Below are 27,626 nucleotides of genomic sequence, written 5' to 3'. Positions count from 1 at the left end.
ACGGTGGGACAGAAAAATGAATCAATACCTAACAGCTCAGACGCTGCCTGCTAAGCAAAGGCGAGGGGAGAGGAAGGGAATGGAGGGGGGGGGGTCGATAATGCATGCAGACACCGCCAATCGATACCAAATCTCTCCCCCACCCACCCAGACAAGGTTAGTTTGGCTTCCTTTTGTCTCAAGAACAAGATGATCATGCATTTCTCACCGGTTCGCCTTCTTCAGGTCTTTCAGCTGTGCCGACAACCTCCAGCGTTACTTATATGTTTGGGGTTCAGACTTAATTCCCTTGTTTAGTTACTGATGACATTTTTTAAAAAATGGAAGGTTGGACAGGGTCTTTCTGGGTAGAGGTTGCATGGTAACTTGCAGCAGGCAACATTCAAAAGATAGAGGTCGTAATGCCCTGGTGCTGGCAGGGGCTCATGGTCATTGTAGTCCATGGTCATCTGGAGAGCCACAGTTTGGCCACCCCTGTTCTATGGCAAGAGATTGAGCTGACTGACTCCTGGGAAATGCCCACAAGGGAGACTAGCTTTAGAATGTATTTACGGTACATTCTCTTTGCATAAAAGTTCTTCCCCTCTTAAGCCATTCTCCCACCTTCTAAGTACATGGGTGGAGGGGTCTCATTTACAACAAAGTAGCTTTCTGAAGTCTGCATGTGACCCCTTCCACCCACTTGAATGAGGACCTCTCTAAGTCCAGGAGTAACTGTCTTGTGTGAACGTGGATTTCCAGGTTCAGCTTTCTCTCATGCAAGCCAGAGCTCCCGTCTTCCACAGCTGTGGTTGTGTGAATGGAAGTTGTATGGAAAGGCTACATAAGAAGTCAGTCATGAGAGCTTTGCAGAGGCCCACAGGTTCCCTACACATGCAGCTGGCAGGTTCCTCATTCATGTGAAAGGAGCATCAGCAGAGCGCTATAGCTTAACACAGTGCTTCTCCACCTTCCTCAACCCTTTAATACGGTTCCTCATGTTGTGGTGGCCCCCAACCGTAAAATTATGCAAGGGTTCTTTCACAGAAATTAAACCGAAACTGACCCATGGCATGAAGATCCATTGTTCATGATTGTATATAAATGCTTTTTTCCCCCCTGGGGTTTCTCAGTTCAGTTCTGCCTCTTGTTCCACCATGCCAATCTCGTTCTTTTCCACTGCTCCAGACAGATGAACGCTCTATCTCAAGCTACCCCACAAGGCTGTTGTGTAGATGGTGCTCCCCAGCCAAGTTGCTTGCCCTGCTGCGACCCCTGTGAAAGGTCCCGACCCCCAGGTTGAGAACCACTGGCTTAACACTTTCTCCTTGATGACCAACAAGAGTCTGTATAGAGCAGGAATACACTGAATTTGGCTCTAGCCTCTTCAAACAATACTTGAGTTTGGGGCACTACTTCAAGTATGATTAACCACGTCTGCCCAGAAGCCTCTCTGATGTTATTTAATTATCTTACGCAGATTTGATCACTGGATGTATTTTGGAATTTTCATGCTTAGTATTGATGAAACTCGCCTTTTACCGGAAGCCCGTCCTGGTACCTATTGACTATTTTGCCATTTCGACGAACGTTTGGACTCTATGATTAACAATGCCCACAACTGAAGCCATGAGCATGACCAGGAAAGCATCTACATCCCTAAAGGATCTTCACGAAACCTCCTGTTCTGTGACTGTGGGGCTTGTGGGGGAAACCTATATCTGAACACTTGGGACTCAGGACGTGGGGTCTTCAACAGTGCCCCCGTACACACCTACGTCAAGTGACTTTGCTCACTCCGGCACCGTGCGGGAGATGCCATCATCCCACACCCTGAATACGCCTTTGTGTCCAACGATTCAGAGAGGAAATAACTCTCCCACGCAGCCTCAACTTTCAGGAACATGGGCCATTGTTTGCGAGAGCCAAATGGCTGTTGATTCACCCAGCTGAAGGGCAGATCGGGGTGTTGCTTTCATTTCTGCAAATACTCGATCGGGAAAAGAAGCCTTCGCCTGTCCTTTCAAACACTCTGCTTCTCGCATCATCCTTTGAAGGAGAGCCCGGGCTCATCTTTCCTGATTGTCGGCAACTCCCCCAAGGCCAAGTTCCCCCGCAGCAGCTGGACACAGTGCAACAAGGTCTTCTCCTATTATCCGCGACTTCCGCCATTCAACCCCAGGACAGTCCTGCAAACGGAGGCTTCAAGAACCGGCTTTTGTCATTTTTTGTGAAGTTGTGAAGGGGGAGGTTTTCAGAAAGCGCTCCTTCCCCCCAGTTCAATGCATCTCCCCGCAAAAGCCTACACGACTCCTGTGGAAGTGGCCCTTTAATTTGCTAGGCTCTGTGCTCTCCGCACTAAGGGCTTTTATTGCAAAGAATGCATTGAAGGCCTTTCAATGAACTTGTCAACAGAAAGGCCCTTGTTTTATTCTTTTAGGGGGAAAAAAACCCCGACTGCCTTGTCTGGAGGCTTCTTTCCTGAAACCATGATCGTTATGTCTGGGTGCCTGCGGTTATGACGGCTTTTCCCACCCCCACCCCCACCCCCTTCTCAATGGAAGGCGGAGGGGTTAGATCCGGGGTAAGGCCAGCGCCTGCCCTGCCCTGAGCTCCCACTAGGAAAGGAGGCAAAGGGATCAACAAGTCATGAATGCCTGGGCTTTAGCAGTGCCCTTGCGGCCCTTCTTGGCACCCTGCAACAAAGAAGGAATCGCCGACTGCCTGAGGGATTTAGCTGGGCCCTAAAAGCTGCCTTTTGCCGTGAACATTATGAAAAGCCCTCTACGAGAGAGAGCACAAGCCAGGCTAGCACAAATTCCTACCAGATCTCAGGAGCTAAGGATGGCCGGGCCTGGTTAGTGTTTGAATGGCAGACCACCAAGGAAGTCCAGGGTTGCTATGGAGACACAGGCAATGGCTTTGAAAACGGATGGGTCCATGTACACATGGCCATGCGCACAGCCCAGCCAAGCACACAGCCATGCAGTCTAGTAATGCTCCTACCACTAGTCAACAGATCCTAGTTCTCTCTACAGTGTTAATTACCCCACTGGGTAACTATGCCTAATGAGTGGGCGGTGCAGGATGCAATCTGTGACCCAAATCCCCGTCATCACTATGGGGGAGAGCGTCTATGTTGCAGAGAGACCCAGCACCTCCTTGGCTCATTTCTCTTTCATTGAAGAAACACAAGGGAGTGGGGGTCACAGGAAAAGAATGCATAGGCCATAGAATCATGGAATCATAGAATCCTAGAGTTGAAAGGGGCCTCTTGGGTCATCTAGTCCAACCCCTTGCACTGTGCAGGACACTCCCAACCCTGTCGCTCATCCACTGTGTAACCTGCCACCCCCTTGAACCTTCACAGAATCAGCCTCTTTGTCAGATGGCTATCCAGCCTCTGTTTAAAAATCTCCATTTGAGAACCCACCATGTGCTGAGGAAGCCTGTTCCACTGAGAAACCAATCTAACTGTCAGGAACTTCTGCCAGGGGTTTAGACCATGAAACTTAAAAAATTCAAAATCACCACTTCCACCCATTCGTGGGGGGGGGAATCCTAGTGACAAAAAAAATAAGCTTCCTTAATAATAAAGCAGAGCAGGAGTCACTGGCGAAGTGGTAGGGAGTGTGGGTTCCCCGCATTGTGCAGGAGGTTGGACTAGATGACCCATGGGGTTCCTTCTGATTTTATATTTCATCTGTTTTAACTCCAATGTCAGCTTCTTTCTAAAACATGACTCCTACAGAAGGCGAATGGGAGACACAATGGGAAGATTCTCTGTTCTCCCCCCACCCCAGCTTTCCAGCAATGCCTTTGACTGAAAGCTAAATTCTGCTAAGACAACAACTCTGCAGAATCTCCAGTCCTTGACCTTACCTTGGACGAGCAAGCGGGTCGTGTGCATGGCCTCTCCTTGGATACTGTAAGCCCGGCAGGTGTAAGCACCTCTGTCATCCCGATTGATGGACAGAACCGTCAGACTCCCGTCACTCACCTGGGAAATGAGAAGACAGCTTTGATGTAGAATCATAGAACTGTAGAGTTGGAAGGGACCTCCAGGGTCATCTCGCCCAACCCCTGAAGAATGCAGGAAATGGCCACAAGAGCCAAGCACTGACATAATCCCTTCTGCCCACCCACTCATAATCTGCCTAAATTCACAGAATCAGCCTCTCCGTTAGATGGATATCCAACCTCTGCTTAAAAACTTCCAAAGAAGGAGAACCCACCATCTCCCGAGGAAGCCTGTTCCACTGAGGAACCACTCTGACTGTCAGGAACTTCTTCCGGGTGTTAAGCAGAAAATTCTTTGTAATTAATTTAATCCCACTGGTTCTGGTCTGACCCTCTGGGGCAACAGAAAACAACTCTGCTCCATCCTCTGTGTGGCAGCCCTTCAAGTACTGGAAAGACGCACCTGGACACCCATCTGGGTGGCCTCTCCAAGTGGTCGCACCATGGCAGACCGTGAACTGGGCCTTACAACACACCCAGGCCCGACTAGTCTGACTCCTGGAAATTCCTTGAAAAAGCTTTAGGATGCTTAGGGCGGATCCTGCGTTGAGCAGGGAGTTGGACTAGATGGCCTGTGTGGCCCCTTCCAACTCTATGATTCTATGATTCTATGAGCAGGGGGTTGGACTAGATGGCCTGTGTGGCCCCTTCCAACTCTATGATTCTATGATTCTATGAGCAGGGGGTTGGACTAGATGACCTGTGTGGCCCCTTCCAACTCTATGATTCTATGATTCTATGAGCAGGGGGTTGGACTAGATGGCCTGCATGGCCCCTTCCAACTCTATGATTCTATGATTCTATGCTGCTCCCTGCACTGCACCCGGGCCATCTTCAACATGTAGCAAGCCCCTTTCCTGGAGAGGCTCTGCCAGCGGAAGCCTGAGTGGGCCGCCCCCAAAGAACAATTGACAATCGCAGCACATAAGCAGTTTTAATTTCCCTCCTCTCTGCTTAGCATGCTGAAAACAGAAGCAAGAGACCGGAGCAGCGTTATGAACCTCAAGCTCTGGGAGGGGGAGGCGGGCAGGAGATGGAGTCACCATAGAGGCGGCTCGGCTCGCCTTTTCCCTGCCTCGGACTGCCCCCCCTCTCCTCCCCTCCTCCTCCCTCCCTCGCTGCCAATACTGATGTGCATTTCGCTCAGGCCTTCCATTTCAGCTTATAACAAATGACTCCTAATTGCTCTCATTAGAGCGAACGCCGATTCCAAAGCCTGATTTACCAATTACGGTTCATACGGGATTCTTGGCCGAGGGAAAGGACGGAGGGCGTTGCAAGAGGAAGTGGGAGCTTTGGGGAGCAAGGATACGAGCAGACGGCCTCCTGCTGATCCTCCGAGAATCCTGGGGCAATCTACCCATTCTTCCAGTAGTCACAGGTTTCTTAAAGGGCGATATATTTAAAAATCATATAAATATCATAACACTCACATGTTTGCTGATGCAGTCACTGATAGAGTGCAGATTGGTTTAAAAGGGGATTAGAAAGATTCATGGAGGATATGCCTACCCATGGCTACCAGCCATGGAGCCTATAGGGAACCTCCATGATCAGAGGCAGTATATCTCTGAACCCCAGTGCCAAGAGGCAACATCAGGGGAAGGCATCAAGCCCCTACATGCTGTTGGTGTACTGACTCAAGAGCAGCATCTACTAATCTTCTAATCTTTGGTTCCCCCACATGCAGCCAGCTGGGTGACTTTGGGCCAGTCACAGTCCTGTTAGAGCTGTTCTCGCAGAGCAGTTCTGTCAGAGCTCTCTCAGCTCCGCCTACCTCAGAGGGTATGGGGAGAGGAGGCGAAAGCGATTGCAAGCCACTTTGAGACTCTTTTGGGTAGTGGGAAGCCCTGCTGCCTGAGACGTACTAAGTGGAGCTGCCACTCTCCGGCCCCTTCCCCGTGCACAGCGTCTGCTCTGTGAGCAACCCACGGGCCCTCGGGGCCACAGGCTTACCTGATATTTGTTGTTGGCACCCAAGAGATCCCCCTCCTTCAGCCAAGTGACGGTCGGTTTCGGGTTCCCAAAAGCCATGCAGGTCAGAGTGATGCGGCTGCCTTCTTTTGCCTCTACGTATTGGGGGGGAGTTTCTGTGAAGGTGGGGGGAGCTGGAAGGGAGAGGGGGGAAGAGAGAAGAGTCAGGAGCAAACGGGTGTCTTTGCCGAGGTCTTGGGTTGCGGGGTCCTTTCCGCCCGGCCCCAGACAACTAAACAAACCGACATTTCCCCACTTTCCACGGTCCCTCCTTCCTGTCTGTTGGCTTTGCTACTGCTTAATTCCCTGATTTATCTGCCGGTTATAAAAACAGACTGCTGCTATGTCAACTACGACGCTCACCGCGGCCTGGCATCCGATTTTATGGGGGCTTTTTATGGGCTTTGAGGCTGGTGGCTCCAAGAGTTTGATGAGACTATGGTTTTTAGGGGGAGGCTGTGAGCCGCTGCGGAAGTATCCGGTATAGATTTGGGCCTAAACAGCCATGAAGTCATTGCAAAATAAGATTACGGGGAGAGCGGGGCGGGGGGGGGGGCAGGAACTAGTACGAAACAGTGGAAGCGACTTGGGAGGATGACGTCACTCTGGATCGCGAGTAGACTCCTTTCTCATTGGCAATTCAGGCTTCGTCCCACTGCGTCATACCAACCAGCATCCCACCAGCATCCCAGGTTAAATAGTTTCCATCAAGACACACAAAGCCTCCGCAGTACAGATACTAATTTGCCTTTTGATTAAGGCACGCTCTGTGCGGAATTACACTATAGGCCTAATCATAAGTAGCTGTTAAGGCCAATTTTCCAGGAAGACGTTGCCGCAATCTCAATTGGCTCTGAAAAGAATTGATTTTGGGGTGCCCGCCCTCGCAAAAACATGATTAATTTTTTTTAAAAAAAATATAAAATAAACTGGGCTAATGTACAGGGGCGGGGAGGATCGTAGCACGCTCCGAAGGAATGGGAGTCGGTTTATATTGCCGCTGTTGGGTCTAGAGGATTAAGATTATAATAAGGTTATTAAAAGCCCAGGGGAGGAGGTCGACGTCACGTGGAAAGGAAGGCGAGATTCCCCGGGTGCCGCAGCCATTTATTGGTATTAGGTTACGGAAAGAGGTGCTGTGAGGATCGCGGGTCTGCGGCTTCCCAGGTGAAAAAGGGATGCTGCAAGATTTGGCTGGATTCACCCCGGAATGCTTGCTGAGGTGGAAATATGCCCTGTACAGAAACATCAAGTCAACCGAGGACCCATCAGATGATGCACAAATGTGGCAGTTTCTGGCCTCGTTCTGAAAGCAGCCAGAGATTGCAGGCATGCAAAGGAACCTGCAACTTTTTGGCTGCCTCCTGGCAGGCCGCAGCCTTGAGCATCCGTGGCAAGGATCAAGTCGGTTTCTCTGCTCCTTTGACGCCAGTGCCGCTCCCTTTAATGTCATGCACCATTTGCTGCCCCCCGAAATTTTACAATTGTGAAATTGGAACAGGAAAACTTGGCATGAGGAAATAGAAAAGGGCATTTGACTGGGCCTGATTTGTGCAAGGGAGGAATAAAATTGGGATTTGAGACTTCAAGGGGTGAGATTCCTACGTTTGGAAGTGTTCCTAGGGAAGATGGGACATTTGTAATAGCAATGAGCATTCCAGGGGTGTATTTTTGAGGTGTGAAATGCCCTGAACTGTTAGCCCCTAGTTTCTGATCGAAGCAGGGGGAAAGAAAAAGAGCTTCTTTTTTCGGACTCCAGACAACTACTGGGAACCTCATTAGTTCTTAAATGCTAGGCCCCAAACCTCCACCCCGGGTCCAGTGAACCAGACACGTTAGTTTATTCCTCATGATTCGTTAAGTTTTCACAATGGACCCAGACTTTCTGCATCCCACAATGCTGCAGTGTCTGGGTGGCCAGCTACGTTGGAAAAGTGTTACACAACAAAAATTCAGAGCTGCACACTTTTGTTCTTTTAAAAACAAAAACAAAAAACAGACAACAGTGTCCAGAAGGTTTCCCAACCAGAATACAGGGGAGCGATCAAGTTTGGAATAAGTTTCAAATAAAATAATTTTTTAAAAAACCCAGAGACAGGAAAGATTTTGTACTGGTTCCTCTTATCCCCTGCTCGGGCCAATATAATAATCATCATCGTATTATAATAATTTCATTTTTATAGCTCGCCTTTCCCAGTTGGCTCAGAGCAGGTAACAACAAGGCGTATACAAGTCAGAAAGTTACACTCATATATCTTTGCAGTTTTTAAAAGTCGGCACAAGGAGCAGTCACCTTCCTGTTTTGCAGAGTCCTAGAGAGAATCAAAGAATCAAGCCTGCTTTTAACCTTTGGCCCAGTGAGATACTTTAACAAGGGGTAAAGGTAAAGGTAAAGGTATCCCCTGTGCAAGCACCGAGTCATGTCTGACCCTTGGGGTGACGCCCTCTAGCGTTTTCATGGCAGACTCAATACGGGGTGGTTTGCCAGTGCCTTCCCCAGTCATTACCGTTTACCCCCCAGCAAGCTGGGTACTCATTTTACCGACCTCGGAAGGATGGAAGGCTGAGTCAACCTTGAGCCGGCTGCTGGGATCGAACTCCCAACCTCATGGGCAGACAGCTCCAGACAGCATATCGCTGCCTTACCACTCTGCGCCACAAGAGGCTCATACTTAACAAGGGGTACCAGACTGTATTTGCAGAGGCACAAGGATTTGCCGCTGTTTCCTTCAGCAGAGGCTGAGCTCCCCAAGGTCTGAAAAAATACCATTTCCCTCCTGCTTGAAATCCTCTAACCGGAGATGCCAGGCCTGAATTTCATATGAAACTGATGTACGCTCTGACACCAAGCTACAGCGGTCCCCATAAATCTATCAGCCTTTCACAACCAGGGTATGATTTGGACCCACAGATCCAGGCCTGATGAAAGCAGCAAGAATTCTGCCTAGACTAATGTCTAAGGTGCAGCTCTCGACTCGCTCTCAGCATGGGGAAAAAGGGATTTGAAACCGCAGCCCCAGGGACTCAAGGGAGAGCAGCTGGACTGAGCCGGTGAGTCATTCATTTAGAAGAAATGCTCTAGTTCTGGCCTAACTGTTCGTTTCCGGCTCTAAAAGCATCCTGCGTACAGACAGGGAGATTCAAAATGGGTCAGTCCCTTCCAAGAGCGTTCTGGGAGCCCAAAGTCAGCGCCAGTCAAAATTCCCATCGACAGTCAACAGGGATGCAACTGTAAGCCCCTTTTTATCCCACGCGCTCCCCTCGAGGATGTCCCCTTGAGGTGCAAAACAGCCGGCAGGGATCAGAGAAGATGGGGAGGAGGGGGGGGGAAGCAAAAAGGTGGGGGGGAACCCAAAGCCAGTGCTCGTGAGCTGCACCAATTATAAACGGTGGGGCTTTTGAACTGTACAGGGCTGACCTATTTAGAATGGGAGTCGACATGAGCATCAGATGGTCCTCTGTGAAAAACTTGGGGCGAGGAATTAAAGCAGGGGTGGGTAAACTGTGGCCCTCCAGATGTCCATGGACTACAATTCCCATGAGCCCCTGCCAGCAAATGTTGGCAGGGGCTCATGGGAATTGTAGTCCATGGACATCTGGAGGGCCACAGTTTGCCCACCCCTGAATTAAAGGATTCAATTACCCCAATGCATAATCATGGGTTCCCCCCAGCAGCACCCCTGTTAGCACCACAAAAATTCATTCCCAGATTTTGCATTCCGAAATACCGAGGCATCCCTTTGGAGTAGCCCAACATTCAAAGAAGTTCCCCTCCAAATAGAGAGAATGCATCAGTTGAAATTTAGGCTGGGGGGGGGCAGTGTTCTGCCTGCCCTATGTGACTGCCTTTGTTCATTCACTTTGATTTATTTACTTGATTTCTGCCCCGCTGTCCTCCCGAATGGGAACACAAAGTGACACGGCCCATTCTCCCCTTCTCCGTTCCATCATCACAACAACCCTGGCAGGTAGGGGAGGCAGAGAGTGTGTGGCCAGCCCTAAGGTCACCCAGCCAGTTTGCGGAGAGTGGATTCGCACCTGGGACTCCCAGAGCCTACTCTTGACAGCCTCATTACCACACCATCGGAACAAAAACAGAGCCCTCGGGATGTCCTCAGGAGCCTTGCTCTAAAGCCGGCCACGATCCTCTGCTTCACCCGGGCTGTGCCTCTCGAGGTTTTCATCTGCACAATGGTTAAAGCCGTAGCAAAGAGAAGCAGAATCCGGCTCAGTGAGCATGCCTAATCCTTCTAGGAACACACATTGCAGCATGCTCCGTTGAGTGCAAACCTCTTATTAAACGTTAACAAGGCCAAGTTGCTTGTTCTCTTGAAGGCCTCCCCCCCCCACCGCCCTTCCTAGCCAGTGTCCTCAAATAAGACACAGAGAGACACTTAATGAGATTGCTAACTTTCCCTCTCTGCTTTTCTCCAGCATCTGTCCTTCCTTTAGCCTCCCTGATCTCTCCAAAACACTGGACATAGCATGCCAAGAAGTGACATCTGACAGCTTGCCCTCCTTAATTGGAAGACTCAGCTGGTACCTGGAAAGGTACTGGGAGAATGTATCTGGCTCCCCTGGAATGGCTGGCGAGGTAAAAAGGGGCAGAAGCCAGGCAGGCCCCTCGTCTACAACTAGCTGCCTGGAGGATCACTTGGAAAACCATGCAAAGGGTGTTTCCCCAGCTTCTTCTCTCCAAAGCAGGCACAGTTTCCTCACCCAATCATTTGTCTGGCTTGGCAAAGGAAGACCCAGTAGTAGGCCCGAAGATGCCTGATTTGGCCCAGGAGACACCAGTTGTCCACCCTTCCATACATTAGAACTCCCTTACTATATCCTGGGACAGCCCTGGATGGCCCAGGCTAGCCTAATTGCCGCAGATCTAGAAGCTATATCAGGTTGTCCCTCGTTAGCACTAGGCTGGGAGTCTACCAAGGAAGTCCAGGGTTGCTATGCAGAGTCAGCAAAGGCAAGCAACTTTTGAACATCTCTTGCCTCAGAAACCTCGTGAGGTCCCTGTACGTTAGCTGCAAATTGATAGGACTTCCATCCTCACTACATGTTCCGAGGGTGAGCCCTTCCTTTGACTCATGTGTTGGCCAACTTACTTCTACTATGAGTCTTCCCAGAATAGACCTGCCATTACCCAGCACTAATTCCAGATCTGGCAACATCAGGATCACCGCTTCTTATAAATTTCTGGCTATGCAATGTCTGTGATACTGAATCTCCTTCTCCCCCTCTTGATGGATCATGGAGCTCCCCAGACTCTCCGCTATTGGAGCTTTTGACCAGTTTTTGTCAGAATAACTAGTCGGCTGGCTGTGAACTGTCCGTGGTCCTGCAATTCCTGCTTCTGCCAGCCCTTCTACTCTACATCAGCCTTTTTCAACCTTTTGGCCACGGAGAAACCCTTGAAATATCTTTCAGGCTTCCAGGAACCCCGGAAGTGGTGACATGCCCCTTCAGATAAGTGGGTGCAGCGGTATGATGCGGGATCCGGCCAATCAATTAATTGATCATTTCCCATTTCCATGATGGAGAAAGAGGCTAGGCCTGGAGACCAGCGAGGGAAGTGGGCCAGCAGCCATCCGAACTTCTGGGGAAGGCCACATAACCCCTGGGGAGCTCTCATGTAACTCCAGAGTTCCCTGGAATCCTGGTTGGGAATCCCTGCTTTACTTCCTGCCTCCCAAATATTCCACTTCCTGCCTGTTTAATCGGCTGTGGATGAAAAGAGCCCAAGTTCCTGCCTAGAAGCAACCAGGCTAGCACCACGTCAACAAGTAACTGAGGACAAAATGCTTATGGGGAGAAAGGCAGGTCTGTACAAGTAAGGGAGTTCTGAATCTCATGAATGCTTCCTTGGGTATTTAAGTAACGGTAAAGGGGGTAATAGCCAGGTTATAGGAAAATTACAGGTCCCCATGATTTACTCTACAAACGCCAACTTGATTTTGTGTTAAGGCATCAATGTAGAGGTACTGAACAGGCATTTGGGGGGAGAAGCAGGAGAATGACACAAGTCCACACAGAGCACAGAAATACTTATTTTGTTGAAAAAATCCATTAATCCTCTCTGTGTCTTCTACCATCTTCCAAGAGAAGCCCCTGCAGTTATCTGGCTTCCTCTAAATACCACCCTTTTATCTGGTACCCCTTTACGTAAATTCTTCTGTTCCCCTCTCACCAGCCACCTTGAAAAGATTGTAATTTAGACCATTCTGAAGCCCCCTGCGAGCTTTGTTTTCGACAAGTGATGTCTGAGAAAGAAGCGGATGGGGGTCTTGGGCCCCGTTCTCAACAGATGGTTCCTTCAAATATAGCTGGGGGGGAGGGAGAATCGGAGGAGCCCCTAGCAACCAAGACACAGGTGGCTCAAATGCCAACATGAAAGCGAGAGCAGCCCATTACTGGTATTTTGCAAGTCCCCACCGATAACAGGGAAGACGAAGCTCAGAAAACACAAACCTAACCATACAAATGATTGCTGTGGGCTTTAAGGTCGAGTCCAATCCGGACCATCCACCCCATTGGGTTCTCCAGAGAAGAAGGCACCTCCAATGCATCCTGGAAATGAGCATGGTACAAGCCAAGTGGGGGGCAGGGTGGTTTGGCCAAGAGGAGCCAAGAGCCAAGGCTTGGACCAGGCCGCCATTATCCTTACCGTTGACTGTGAGATGCACCCAGCTTCCATTGTGGAATGTGTCGTACTGCTGATCCAACATGAGCACTTTGCACTCGTACCAGCCCTGGTCCTCAGAGCGGATCTGCTCGATGTGCAGAGACGCCTTGTCATGAAGGCTGGCGCGGCCTGGAAGAGACAGGCAAGGGGGCATCGGTGGAGATCAAAAGGGCAACATGCGCTCACCCAGTAGCACATGTAGACCCTGCATAACACAGCTGTCCTAGGTTCTTCCAGCCAGGGATAAAGTGAACATGCAACACTGCCTTTCGTTTATCAGGGTATGTCAGTATTGTCCACTCAGGCTGGTTCTCCAAGGTCACGGAGGTGATGATGAAAACAGCCATAGATGAAAACGGCCATAAACTGAATCAGACCACTTCCCCACCAAGGGCTATGCAGACTGGTAGCCTCTCTCCAGAGTCTCAGGTCAAGGTCTTTCACATCCCCTCCTACCTGATCCTTTAAACTGAAGGTGCCAGGGATTAAACCTGGGACCTTGCATTCAGTTCCATATAATATATTTCTGGCAATGCCTTGGAGGAAGAGCATGTCTCATGGCTTAAGTGCCACTCAGTGCTTTACACCCCCTCAGGGCAGCTGTCCCACCCCTGTGTGCATCCTCCTCCAACCAGCTTGCCTGTTTGTCCAGCGGCCAGCCAATCGCCTTCCGTCCCCCACCCCTGACCACCCCCTCCTCCTTCCACTTCCCTCTGAGGGTCGGAGGCTGCAGATCCCTGCTACGTGAGAGCTGCCCCTGTCTGTGAGTTCCCTTCCTGGGGGCCTCCAGCCTGCAGCCTTTCCAGGTCCTGGGGGGAGGGAGAGGCCATCTGCAGAGTTCTTCCACCCCACCCTCCCAATCTAGTGCCCACTGGATTCCTGAATGCAACGGGCTTGGTCCCTAGTTATATGCATAAGAGTGGGATCAAGTGGGTCGCCATTTCGGTCTGAAGCAGCAGAACAAATTTCGAGTCCAGGGGGACCTTTAAGACCAACCAAGTTTAATTTAAGGGATGAGCCTTTGTGTGCATGCACAACTCCTCAGGTACAATAAAGGGATGTGCATATTATAGCTAGATCGCCTACTTGGCCACGATATACCAGCCCTGTGCTTCTTAAAAGCTCCCGTTTCCAGATGTTATGCAGGCTGCACCATCCTCCTTTCCCTCCCCCCACTCCTCATTCTACAAAATGTTTTATTCCATCCTGGACTCCTTTGCACCAAAAATAATACTTTGCAACACTGCTTACATTCTCTGCACACACAAACGGCAATCTGTACATCTGGGCATACCAAGTTCTCTTGTCTGAGATCAGACTATTGATCCACGGAACTCACAATTGGCTGCTCTGACTGGCAGAAGCTCTCCAGAGTCTCTGGCAAAAAACAGCCTTTTGGGGAACACCTGTTTTCTGGAGATCCTTGAACAGGAGAAGCCAAGAGCTGAACCTGCAGACTTCCGCATGCAACCCACGCGCTTTACCTCTGAGTCACAGCCTCGTACCCAATTTCTGCTGAGTTGGAGATCATAGAAACAGGAGTAAAATTTATACATCGAGCTTGCTTAATATGAAACTCAATGCACATAAATCTCTCCAGAGAAGCATTAGCAAAGGATTGCTCAGACCTTACCTGCTCTAGTAAAGTCTGAATGATTGTGTATGTACTCTGGATAAGACTTGGAGGTCCCCGTCAATTCACCAGCTGTTCCCTGCAGAGGAGCCAAGCAGGTTTCCCTTCCTCAAAGCTGAAGGTTTGACCGACAGCAGTGTTATCAGAACCTACCTGCATTTCCCTCAATCCTGATAGGAGTCATACAGTCCATCTAGTCCAGTGGTTCTCAACCTTCCTAATGCCGCGACCCTTTAATATAGTTCCTCATGTTGTGATGTCCCCCCAACCATAAAATCATGCAAGTGTTCTTTCACAGAAATTAAACCCAACCTGAACAAAGGCGTGAAGATCCATTGTTCATGATTGTTTCTCAGTTCAGTTCTGTCTCTTGTCCCACCATGCCGATCTCACTCTTTTCTGCTGCTCCAGACAGACAAACGCTCTATCTCGATCTACCTCGCAAGGCTGTTGTGTAGATGGTGCCCCCCCCAACCAAGCTGCTCGCCCTGCCGCAACCGCTGTGAAAGGGGCGTTCGACTCCCAAAGGGGTCCGACCCCTAAGTTGAGAACCACTGATCTAATCCAACCCTCTAAAGCAGGGGTAGTCAACCTGTGGTCCTCCAGATGTCCACGGACTACAATTCCCATGAGCCCCTGCCAGCAAATGCAGGGTGATCCCATATCCTGTTAGGAGTTCAAATAAATACACTGAAGGGTTGCCAATTCCAGGAGGTAGTTTGAGATCTCCTGGAATTGCATCTGGTCTCTACATGTCGAAGATCAGTTGCCTGGGAGAAAATGGCTGTTTTAAAAGGAGAACTCTGGTATCATTTCCCTCTGAGGTCCTTCCTCTCCTCAAACCCTGCCCTCCTCAGCCCCCACCCCCCAAAAATCTCCAGGTATTTACCAACCCAGAGCTGGCAAACCTACTCTTCCCCAAGACGCTGCCTCTTTTCTCACATGTCTGCTTGGCCCCCTGCAAGCATTCAGAAATCTGCCCCATGTATGCAGGGGGAGGTGCTAGCACCTACCAAACATTTCGGCATTCAGGTCTGTCCAGGGATGGCCCTGGATTCAAGGCCCCCAGGCCACACGGGAACTCAGAATGACAACTAGGCAGGATGGTCCCATCCCTCCCCCCCCCCACCACCACCCACTCCATCAGATTTCATTTCCATCTCCCCAGCTCTCCCGGCAGGCAGATGTCCAGAGAGGTTTAGAAGAAGAGCACGAGCGAATGACAGCCGCTTCTCCTGCTGAGGAGTTTGGAGCACGGCCCCCCAAAGCCATGCTCGGGGCTCTGAGCTCCTGCGGGGGAAGGAGAGGCATCGTGTTCTGTTCCCCCTTTCTGCTGCCTCGGCTCCTCTCGGCCCAGGCAGCTCAGCTGGCTGCTCTCAATTGCTGCTTAATGAAAAGCAACTAGGCAGAAAGAAGGGAGTTGGGGGGGGGGGAAGGAAAGAGAAAAAGAGAGAGCAAGCTTCCTGGGAGCAAAGAGAGACAGAGAGGGAGATTTGCCCAGCTGTGTATGAATCAGCAGGGGGCTTAGGCTAATTTTTTTAAATTCGATATCCTGCTTTTCTCCAGTTGTCCCAGATATTAGGCCTACCCTCTAATTCAGCCTTTCTCAACTTTTTTATTGTTGAGAAACCCCTGAAACATTCTCTAGGCTTCGATAAACCCCATAAGTGGCACCATCGTGCCAAATATGGTTGGGAAGCAGAGCTGTGGACACGCCCTCCTGGGGCCCCTCCCCTTCCTACCCCCTCCAGGCCCATCATTGGCGTTTGCTGGCAGGGGCTCATGGGAATTGTAGTCCATGGACATCTGGAGGACCACAATAAAATCAGAGTCCAGGGGCACCTTTAAGACCAACAAAGATTTGTTTGAGGCGTGAATTTCAAATGCAAGCACTCTTCCTCAGACTATAGAATGCTTGCACTCGAAAGCTCACGCCCTGAATAAATCTTTGTTGGTCTTAAAGGTGCTACTGGACTCTGATTTTATTGTGCTACTTCAGACCAACACGGCTACTCATTTGAATCTATCCTTATGGAGGACCACAGGTTGACTACTCCTGTTCTAGAGTATAACCTTTCCAGAGTCAAAGAGGGGACTCTCGAAAACTCACCCTCCAAAAAATCCGGTTGGTCTCTTAGGGTCTACTGAAGTCCAAATCTGCTCTTCTATCACCCACCAGCACCCTTGACAACCTGGTCCCCTCTTCTCTGGTATGTTTCTCCTTGTTCCTCATGAAGAAAGCTCTGCTCAGCATTCTCCTTTGCCCAAGTAAAAAACGTTCAAAATAAGGTATTTCCCCTAGCCACATGTAACGCTAGCTGTATAGTTCAGTTCTTAGGCCGCCCTTCCTACCAGAACTCTGCCCTGTAGGTTGTGGGGAGAAGAAAGTGTGACTGCCAAGGAACAGTGGATGACACTGGGCCAACGTGGATATTTGAATTCAGGTCTCCAAGATTCTTGGTGAAGGACACTCCCGGGCCATGGAATGCTCTCCTAAAGAAGATCTGCTTGGCTACTCCTTGGTGCCCTTCCACCAGCCAATAAATACAAGAAAAGCTTTTGTTTGCAGAAATGCTACAGTCACTCTGGAGAGACAGAGACGACATGAGTTGTTGCCATGGATTTCTGTTGCATTTTATTGTAATTATACTCTTTGTACCTGCAAGGAAGACGGTGGGTTGCTTTTTCTTTCTTTCTGTCTTTTTTTGCACATTAAAAAAAAGAAGGGACCCATCTGAAATCGACCCCAAAGTGACGCTGCTATATGATAATTTCAAAAATTCCTTTGGCGTATATCCTTTTTCGGAGATTATCTTCCATTCAGGGTCAGCTTCTTCTCCGGTAAATATAATATTTTACTTTTTACTTGACTCCTTTTGTTAAAGCAGGTGCCCCCACTGGGCACCTGGGGGCAGACAGTGTGCTTTCTAAATACCGTAAATAAAGGATTCCTAAATGAAAGCTTCCCACAGATATTCCATCGGCCTCTTATCCCTGGAGCATTTCACGCTTGTTTTTCAAAGGCTGCAGTTTAAAAGCATATAAATGCACGTAGGCCATTTAATCTTTTTTTTTAATACAGATACCTCCTCCAAAGCTCAAGGGAAGTAGCTAGATGGAGAGCCAGCATTTGATGATGATGATGATAACAATAATAAATGTATTTTTATGCCACGCCCTTCCAGGGTGGCTGAGGGTGGGTAACAACAAGGCATGAACAATTAATTTATTTACATTGAGAAGCAGTTACTAATGCTTTCAATTAAAATGCATTTATTAAATTAGAAGGAGAAGAGTTGGTTCTTACATGCCGCTTTTCTCTACCCGAAGGAGTCTCAAAGCAGCTTACAGTTACCTTTCCTCCCCCCACAGCAGACACCCTGTGGGGTGGGTGAGGCTGAGAGAGCCCTGATATCACTGCTCAGTCAGAACAGTTTTATCAGTGCTATGGCGAGCCCAAGGTCATCCAGCTGGCTGGGGAGGAGTGCAGAATCAAACCCAGCTCCCCAGATTAGAAGTCCACACTCCTAACCACTACACCAAGCTGGCTCTCCTATTACATCACTAAATTGCCGCCTTCAAAACCTTATGAAGGGGAACCAATTTCTGTTGGGCAGGTTGATGTTTTGTGGATGGCACATTGATCTTTTGTGAGCAGGGAGGCATTTCCAGGCCTCAACCGTAGGCCCGGCAGAACAAGCTCTGTCCTGCAGGCCCTCCGGAACCGTTGAAAATTCCAGAAGGCCCTGATCTCATCAAGCACCTGATCTCATTGGACCCAGCACTGAAAAGGCTCTGATAAAGGCTAGTTTTCCACAGGGAATCCAGGGACCTGTGAGGACAGGTTAAAAATCTTTACAGGGGTGTCCCTACCAAACGACAATTCCTAGATTTTTGGGGGAGGAGGAAGCCACCTGAGATACACCTGTACGAAGCCAACATATGCTTATGAAGCAAATATGCCCCTTGACAATCCTTCCGAAAGTTTAAAGCTCACCAGCATATTCTGGGTCCACGTGAGGAGGGTAGAACCCAAATTTGATGAAGATGGGAATAGGCACTCCAAACTTGAACCATTCCACCACATACGGAGGGGGCTGGATGGTCAGCGGGTGGATCACGTCGCATCCCAGGATCACGCTCTCCCCAGCACGAGCCGTCACAAACTCAGGTTCTTCCCTTAAGCCGTGGGCAGCTGGGAAAGAAAGAAAACAAGCGCGTGAGACAGGGCAGCTGCTCTGCTTACCACAAGCTTCTCAGGGCCAATGGAAATGCTACACAATGCAATTTCCATGGAGCAGCTGTCTTCTATAAGGTTGAGGAATCTTTCCAATAATCAAAATGCTTACGGCTTCGGAGGGAGCACGGGGGACTGATAAAGCAAATGGCATTCTTAATTATGACAAGGAATACAAGCTGGCGACTGGCTTTCAACCGTGCTGCATTTTTGGGTGGAATAAGGGTTGACTGGTCAGTGTTGATGTCGACCTTCCATTCGGACTTTGGGCCCAAGACTCTGCCTGTTGCGAGCACAGAAGGGGCTTGTCTTTGGGCCCAATACAGGTGTATAACACCCCTCAACATGCATGAATCATGGAAGGACTGGCTGAGAGGGCAGTATAGAATCAGATCGTTTATTTCAGAATTAATATGCATCAAGTCATCGCTACCGCCTGGGAGTAGCATAGATGCTTGCAGGCAGAGTGGCTTTGGCAGACATCTAGCCCTGTTAGGGCTACCAAACTCTTGTTGGGGCCTGGAGATTGCCTGGAATCACAAATGACCTCCAGCCTTAAGAATCATAGAAGGGACCTCCAGGGTCATCTAGTCCAACCCCCTGCACAATGCACAAGTATGGGTATCCATTCCCATGTCGAAAATGGCTGTAAACTGGAAGGTATAATCTACAGCACTGTACCCTGCTGAGGTCTCTTCCCTCCCAAGCCCACACCACACTGGGTTGCCAGTTCTAAGCTGGGGAATTCCTGGACATTTTGAGGATGAAGCCAGGGGAAGACGGGACTTCAGCAGGGCCTAATGCTATTAAGTCCACCTTCCAAAACTGTCATTTTCCAACAGGGGAACTGATCTCTGCAGCCAGCTATAATCCCAGGAGATCTCCAGCTACCGCCTGGAGGCTGGCATCCCTAGCTCCACCCCTCCATCTCCAAGAATTTCCCATACTGAAGTTGGTAACCCTAGACCCTGTAGAGCAGGGGTGGCCAAACTGTGGCTTTCCAGATGTCCATGGACTACAATACCCATGTGCCCCTTATGGTGGGGGCTCATGGGAATTGTAGTCCAAAGAATCTGGAGAGCCACAGTTTGGCCACCCCTGCAGTGCAGGGCTTCAAGGTGCATTCAAGGGCTTAGGAAGGAAATGGGGCAAAGAGAAGAACAGAGACAGGTGAGAAAAGGAGGGAGGAGGGTGGCATGCTTATTCCCTGGGAAGAAAAGGCACGGGGGGAGGGGGAGAGAGAAAGGAAAGGAAAGGGTCTGCATTGGGGGATTGCACTCCAGTTATTCTTTGCCATCCTAGCAGGCATCCTCAAAAGACACACCCCACACACACACACACACACACACACACACACGATTTCTTCCCCCATGCCTAGAAAGGGCGGCTACAGCATCCGTTCCCCTCCCTCTGCCTCTCAGCATCGCTCCAAGGTGACCTTCCCGCAGGGACTCCCCCCGCTCCTCACCCCTCACATATGCCCGCTCTGGTTCTGGAGAGGGGAGGAGGCACAAGAACAGTACATCTCTCTCCCTCCCTCTCTCTCTCTCTCTCTCTCCTCTCTGCATTGCCTAATAATACCTGCAGGGAATGTCTCTCTTCCCTGTAACGGGGAAGCATCCATTCATAAACCAATTTGCCTTCCCAGCCAATGGGAGGCAAAGGACTCCAAAAATCCCTGGAACAGGCCTTTGATGGGGAAACCGCTGACGCAGCCAGGCTGCAGTACAAGAAGTGACCACATTGTTAAAAGAGGAACAGTGATAAATGACTCTCGCTCAAGGAGAGAGAACCCCTCCATTCTGTGCGCACGATGGTCGCCAACCTCCAGGTAGGGCCTGAGGTCCTCCTGGAATTACAGCTGATCTCCAGGCGACAAAGATCATCCGTTCCCCCAAATGGCAGCTTCAGGGGGTGGATGCTACCGGATCACATCTCCACTGAGCTCCTGTCCTTCCTTGGGCTTCACCCCCCCCCCTGGTAACACTCCCAAATCTCCATGAATTTTCCAAGCTGGAGTTGGTAACCCTGGCCGAGCCTGTCATCGAAGCCCGCAATCTGACTTCTCAAAGTCAGGGCTCAAGAGTCCATTCCGCGGCAATAATCCACTCTGAAAACTCACAAGGACAGCAGAATGGCAAAAGCTCACCTGATTGGTCCACGGACTTTCCCCATAAACATCCAGCAACCTATGAAAACCTCTGACAGATCGGATCCAAGGGTCCGCTCCAGCCCCCCAATCCTATTTTCAAAGCAAACAGCCAGACAAGCAGGGGCCAATTTTTTTTAAAAACTAAACTTACACTGCTCTTTATCCTCCTTAGCGAACGGTATTCACAGATGTGCTGCTTTTGAACCTGGAGGTTCTATTCAGCTGTTTTGAGACCTATCCAATACAAGTCTGACTGTATTGAAGCCACGGCTGGTGACCACGTCAGCCACACATGCCTTTAACGTCTAGGAATAGGGAAAGGTACCACAAACAGCCTGCACACAGGGGATGCTATTTCTGAACATGTCCTCTGAGATGGGATGCTCAGTTTGAATCCTGCAGATGGGGGGGGGGGGGACAAGTCCTGGGGTTGGCAGTGTGGAGGACAGACCACAGCAGGGTATCAAAACTGCCATGTGCTCCGGGGCCACGGATCTCCAGGACCGCGATATTAGGGGATGGGACCTGGCTCGAGTTCAAAAACAGAAGGGGGACCCTGTAGAGCACCCAATCCCCGCCCTTGATACCCCAGGCAAGCCCGATCCCAATCGATCTCAGAAGCTAAGTAGGGTTAGCCCTGGCTAGAGCATGGGAGGGTGGCCTTCAAGGAATGCCAGGTTGGGGACGCAGGGGCGAGCAATGACAAACCACCTCCGAACGTCTCTTGTCTGGCAGCCGGACCATCTTAGGGGCTCCGGGCTATTCCACACACGTGCCGTACGATGAATAAATGATAAGAATCAGCACTGTCAGATATTGTCACTTCCCCTTAGTGCAGACAAGGGCTATTTCACTGAGAGCGGGGAGCCTAATCCAGGGATTAAAGAAATACATTCAGGAACCAGGTAGGAGTCACGCACTGAATTTAGGAAACTATTTGAAGTCGGTTCCTTTTCCCCTGGGATTGGGGTTCCTTTTTCTCCAGAAATCAACTGCAGGAGTCTTTAAGGTCAGATAACCTAACATGGTGACCCATCTTGTTCTGTCTGCAGGGTCTAGAGCAGGGGTAGTCGAACTGCGAATGCTGGCAGGGGCTCATGGGAATTGTAGTCCATGGACATCTGGAGGGCCGCAGTTTGACTACCCCTGTTTACTCAGTCACTGAAAAAAATGCACTCTCCTGGTGGCAAATCAAAGAGTTGTGCGTCATAGGGGTGGGAGCAAAAACTCAGCACACCTCTGAGACACTACGCTTGCTGCACGACCCCCCCCCCAACCACCCACCCCATCTTTATTCCAATCACCTGCAGCCACTGAACCTCAAGCCAGGCTGCTGATCCTGCTAATACTTCATCGTGGACTCTCAGTGGTTCCTGAGACTCCCGGGAAGAGTTTTTCCCACGCCTGCTCCTAGAGTTCCTTCAGCTACCAAATACGACGCCTGCCCTGGACCCTTCGCACAAAGAGTGTGCTGTCCCACCAAGCCCCAGCCTCTGCATGTGTGATGGAATCTGGGGACCATGCATGACGTGGGATTCTTGGGCAGAATCGACCCGGCACCAGCCCCTGAGCCAGCCGAGGGCCACTCTGGCTGCGGAAGCTGCTTCACCCCCTCTTCCTCCTGCAGCAGGAGATTTCGGAAAGAAAAGGCGTTTTTTCCCCTCTCTCCACCCCACCCCCCTCCAAGCTTCCACGCTCTGCTCTGCAGGGCTGGTGCTGATTGGCCCGAGATGACATCACTGTTACACACACACACACACACACACACACACAGGCAACGGGAATCTAGCGTGCAGGCAGGTCTATTTTTGGCACCCTTCAGGCAGAGGCATTAACCAGCAAGTGGCCCCAGCGGGGCCCCGGACAGGCTTACGCTGAAACTCCCCGGGAAAGAGAGGGGGGCCAGGGGGTCTCAGAACACAGGAGCCAGCTTGGGCTCAAGATGCAAAGGCAAGCCCCCCGCCCCCGACTGGGAAAGATGATGGAGATCGGCAGAGATGGGGGCTTTCTGGGAGGGAGACAGGGAAGAACTGGAGCAGGGAGGTGTCGGAAAGGGGCTGCCCAGCATCTTCGCATGAGCCGGAGAGCTGAGAACTGCTGCTCCAGGAGGGCAGCTGCCTTTTCCACAAAGGGAGCCCTGCTTAAGCCGGTGCATCCTCCTCTTGTTCTCGATGCCAGAGAGCCCTGAAGCCCCCCCCTTCCCCACCCCCCAGCCCATCACAAAAGGCTCTTGCAGGAAAGCAGGCTCGACCTTCCTCCTCCTCCTCCTCCTCCTCCTCTCCACACAAAGCCATCCCCCGAGTGCCTCCTCTCCCTTCGCACCTTGATCCGCCTCATTATCGCTGCATTGCCAATGTGGCTGAGGCTCAGGCAAGCTGTCAGCCAAGGAGGCGACGACTTCAGCTCCCTTCCGTCCCCCCTTCCATGAAAAAGGCTTTGTGACACAGGAAAAGGTGGTGCGGCAGACCTAGTTTTTATTGCAGCCAGCGCGCCGACCCTCGCAGGCGGGCTGGGCCTGATTCGGCTCCCCCATGGCAAATTCTGTCTGAAACTGGTTGACACCCAGTTCTTTTGTTGACGTGGCTTTTGAAAAAGGATGAGACAATCACCCAGGCAATTCAAAGCCACGTCTCCCAGAGCCCGGCCCACAACAACACGCTGGCTTTCATGTTCTGTGCCCCTACCCGCGGGAATCTCACGTAATTCACACATTCGGGAAATGGGGTTTGATTCATTTTGGAGCTTCTGCCTCCTACCCTCAGACACTTCAGGCCCTGTGACATATGGACATGCTACAGTAAATCCTTTTCATCGATACATAAACGTTGCTCGCCAAAACACACTTGTGAGCAATGTACAGTCATCAGGTTTCAAAGTTACTCTCTGGTTCCAGGGAATTCTGGACAGCATCGTTCCAAGAAGAAAAATGGATAATCTGCTGCAGAGATAACCAAGCTGCCGTTCTCAGGACTCTGTCAATGAAGCCATTCTGCACCTGTCCCCAGAGCGGAAATTCCCCCAAACCCATGGCTAAGATGTGGCTCTTTGACTCTGTGGAAACTGCTGCCCTAAAGTCCTGAAGGTGGTGGTTGGACAACAGGGAGAAAAGAGGCCAAAGAGCCAGGCAGAAAGGTGTTCTCGCATCAAGGATGCCAAGAATGTAGCATTTCTTTCTGTATGTCAATGAAGACAAAACAGAGCCACTGCGTTTACAAGTGGAAGATGTTAATCTCCCTTTTTTTTTTTTAAAGAGAAGGCAACAAGGTATACAGCACCCTTGGGATCCATGTTCAAATGTCACATTGAGCCATGCCCGCAGGAGACAGCTGACATATGCCTGATGGTGTATCAAGTGTAGAGCGCTAGAGGCGCCAAAAGGTCACAGATGGAACAGCAAACTCAGACACGGTTGCCTGCACAGAATCCAGTGGCTGCTCTTCTAGCGATCCTGCAGTGAGGACAAATAGCAACAGCACATCCGGCGCGTGGAATGGCAGCCATGACGGGTTCGAGGAAAGCTAGGCTGATGTTTTTTGCCAGGGGTCCCCAATGTGGCCTGCCACGTATTTTCAGAATGGGCAGAGCCACGGGGATTGTTTGCCCAGCAAGGCTTCACATTGGCCACTGGAGATTTGATTGGCTGTGTAGATTCGTTGAAAAAAAAAAACAATGCTCAGGCATTTCACCACAAAACAAGGACCTTCATTGGGTGACTGAAGGTAAGCCACATCTTCTGCCACACCCAGAAGCAGGCTGGAGCAGTGGTCCCCAACCTGCGGGCCGCGGCCCGGTGCCGGGCCGCAAAGGCCATGGCACCGGGCCGCGGCTCCCTCTCCCCGCCCCGCCCCTGCAGTAAAAAAAAGCTTCTTACTGCGGGAGGGCGGGGAGAGGGAATCAGGGCCGGGCCACGCCCGCTCGGCCCGATCCGCGGGCGCGGCTCGGGTGCGGCCCGATCCGCGGGCGCGGCGTGGGCGCGGCCCGCAGGCGCGGCCCGATCCGCGGGCATGGCCCGCACGGGCGCGGTCCGTGGGGGCGCGGTCCGATGCCCTGCCGGTCCCCAGCCTCGGAAAGGTTGGGGACCACTGGGCTGGAGGACATGATGCCAGCTGGCCATGCCTTCCTGCCAGCCCCAAGGAGGACGGGGTGGGGGGAAAGAGAAATAGGCATCCAGGCTCTGCCCCCTCTACCCAGGGTAGGAAACCATGCAAGAGTGCCACCCCTGAGTCAATGGAAGCAGCCAGTCCCCTGCTTTCACAGCAAGGTTAGGAATACTTTTCTCGGCTCTGGTTCGGCCTCCCTTGGAGTCCTGTGTTCAGTTTTGGGCACCACAGTTGAAGAGGGATGTAGACGAACTGGAGCGTGTCCAGAGGAGGGCAACAAAGAGGGTGAGGGGTTTGGAGACCAAGACGTATGAAGAAAGGTTGGGGGAGCTTGGTCTGTTTATCCTGAGAGGGGATTTGATAACCATCTTCAAGTATTTAAAAGGCTGCCATACAGGGGATGGAGCAGAGTTGTTCTCACTTGCCCTGGAGGGACGGACCAGATCCAATGGGATGAAATTAATGCAAAGGGAATTCCATCTAAACATCCGGAAGAAGTTCCTGACAGTTAGAGTGGTTCCTCAGTGGAACAGGTTTCCTCGGAAGATGGTGGGTTTTCCATCTTTGGAAATGTTTAAACAGAGGCTGGAGAGCCATCTGACGGAGAGGCTGATTCTGTGAAGGCTCAAGGAAGTAGCAGGTTACAGTGGATGAGCGATAGGGTTGTGAGTGTCCTGCGTAGTACAGGGGGTTGGACTAGATGACCCAGGAGGTCCCTTCCAACTCTATGATTCTATAAATAGCTTATTGCAAAATCCATAAAGGCAGGAGATAGGAGAAAGGCTGGGGAGCCCCTGGGGAACACTCATGAAGCCCCAGGGTTCCGGGGAATCCATGGCCTACGCAATTCCCAAACAAGACCCTGGGATTACTGGAGACCTCCGCGGTACTTCTGCAGGACAAATCAGTGGGTTGGACTAAGTCAGAGGGCCGCAGTTTGACTACCCCTGGACTAAGTCAACAAAGCAGGCAGCATCTGTTTTCAAGACAGCGGCAATCCCCGGAGAATATTCCACAAACACAGGTGGCTCTGGAGGAGCATATGACACACAGAATGGGGAGCACTGTAATATTACCATAGAGTCTCTGGCAGTTGCTAGAGCGACTCTTGCCACTTTGGGGTCCTTCTAGGAACTGCTAGGAACTCTGCATTCAGAACTTGTAGCAAGCAAACGTTTTTCTTTTCCGTTTTTTCACCTGGAACTCTGCCCTTCCCTCCCAGTCCCTGGCGACCCTATATCATGTCACTGTAGGACTAAAACTAAGCACAGCTTCATAGAACTACTCTGCACCTGGCTGGGAGAACGCCTGAGAGCTGACCTGTTGCTCTCTGCATTCTCCAGGGGAAAGCAGAAGGGCTGTAATAGAACGGTACGATCCCAGGTGTGATGCTTGGGGTGCTACACATGGAGGGCAGCAACTTAGGAGCCAGAATTAGAGTGACTTACCCTGATCCTCTCCTGCAAGTCAAAGGGAACATTATGGGGGAGAGCATGGGAGGGGTCCCCCTAATGCAGGGGTGGCCAAACCGCAGATTTCCAGATGTCTACGGACTACAATTCCCATGAGCCCTGGGAATTGTAGTCCATCTGGAAAGCTACAGTTTGGTCACCTCTGCCCAAATGCAGTGCTGTACATGAGAAGGAAAAGTAGCCTCTCCCGGTTAAACAGAGATTGTATTATTTCCCGTAAATCATGTTGGGGGTCACTCTGCAGCAAATGGCAAGAGAACGGTCCCTTGGCAGGCCTAGCAATGTTTGAGAGGGATGCTGGTAGAAACGCTGCAAGCCAGGCCCTTCTGTCCTTGCCCAGACGACAGAGCAGTGCCTTCTGCCCACTCGACGTCCACCGCAGCCCCTGGCCGGAGGGCCTTCGCGGCAAGCCGGAGAACATACGCTGCTCTCAATTCGCTTATGGCTGCCTGCAGTCCCAGTCTGGCTCCAGTCAATGGGAACAGCAGGACAGCCAGGCAAAAATAATTTTGAAAGCGAATGAATTGCACAAGGCCTCTGGTCTGATTTCTCACTCCAACAGGGGCGGACACAGAAGCTGCCCCATACGCAGCTCCCACCACCACCACCACCACCACCACCACCACCATGCACCAGCAAGGAAGGCTGTGCTTTTTAGACATGACATATGACTTCTTAAAAAGCCAGGTTGATTGAAAACAGGGCTCACGTTAGGAAAATAACCCACAGTGGAAAAGCCATCCCAAGAGGTCTAGTAGTCCCTGGGGTAGATTTCAGGACCCTCTGCTTCCACATAGGCTTTTTGCCGTTCTGAAAGCGGGAACAGAATTTTGGACAATTATAACTTACAAGGGGCAAAGCCCGTTGTATTCAGGAATGATTGGGCCAAAGCCCTGAGTGGATGTGGCCTGTCTGAGGCAGGGCGCGTCCCAATTGGGCCCTGGCTTGGACAGGCCACGCCCAGTCTCCACCCACCTGTTACTTTAACAACGAAGTGCTGTTAAAGATGGCATGTAGGTATTGTTTATGATACCACCTTTGAGAAGTTAGTGTTCATTCTGTGAATTTTATTTCGGGATCGATTATACCGCTTGTGACGTCTTTGCCACTGTAGAAAATATTCTGAAAGCAGCTGTTACTGGACAGCGCTTTGGTGAAGACAACAAATGAATTAGAAAAGAAGAAAACAGTTAAGAACCATCTGTTTTCATTGGTTTACTAGTTCCCTGTGTTGTACCTCATTCAGCCCCTGTTCAGGATTCTTTGTGTTTTCCTCCCTACAGACTGGCATCCCTAGCTTGTGACTGCTTTAAATATGCCCAAGTATCTGATTGGTTTCCTCTGAAGGTGGGTTATAAGACATCTTCGGGCGTT

General features: G+C 50.7%; 1 protein-coding gene across 7 annotated transcripts in view; it reads right to left on the bottom strand.

The window, feature by feature from the left end:
- Positions 1–27,626, bottom strand: part of IGSF9B (immunoglobulin superfamily member 9B) — a 97,490-nt gene that overhangs the window by 47,688 nt on the left and 22,176 nt on the right. For all 7 annotated transcript variants that reach the window (XR_013225859.1, XR_013225857.1, XR_013225858.1 and 4 more), the window contains exons 2-5: positions 18,289–18,486; positions 12,641–12,787; positions 5,956–6,107; positions 3,862–3,979 (exon numbers count right to left, since the gene is read on the bottom strand). Coding sequence is in view for 4 of the 7 variants with exons in the window: in XM_077305810.1 (XP_077161925.1) it covers positions 3,862–3,979; positions 5,956–6,107; positions 12,641–12,787; positions 18,289–18,486 (615 nt within the window). In the remaining 3 variants the exon portion in view is untranslated. The remainder of the gene's footprint in view (positions 1–3,861; positions 3,980–5,955; positions 6,108–12,640; positions 12,788–18,288; positions 18,487–27,626) is intronic.

This window comes from Paroedura picta, chromosome 12, assembly GCF_049243985.1.
Source record: "Paroedura picta isolate Pp20150507F chromosome 12, Ppicta_v3.0, whole genome shotgun sequence".
Taxonomy (NCBI): Eukaryota; Metazoa; Chordata; class Lepidosauria; order Squamata; family Gekkonidae; genus Paroedura; species Paroedura picta.
The sequence above is the reverse complement of the archived record's forward strand: the minus strand, read 5'-3'. Positions and strand labels throughout refer to the sequence as shown.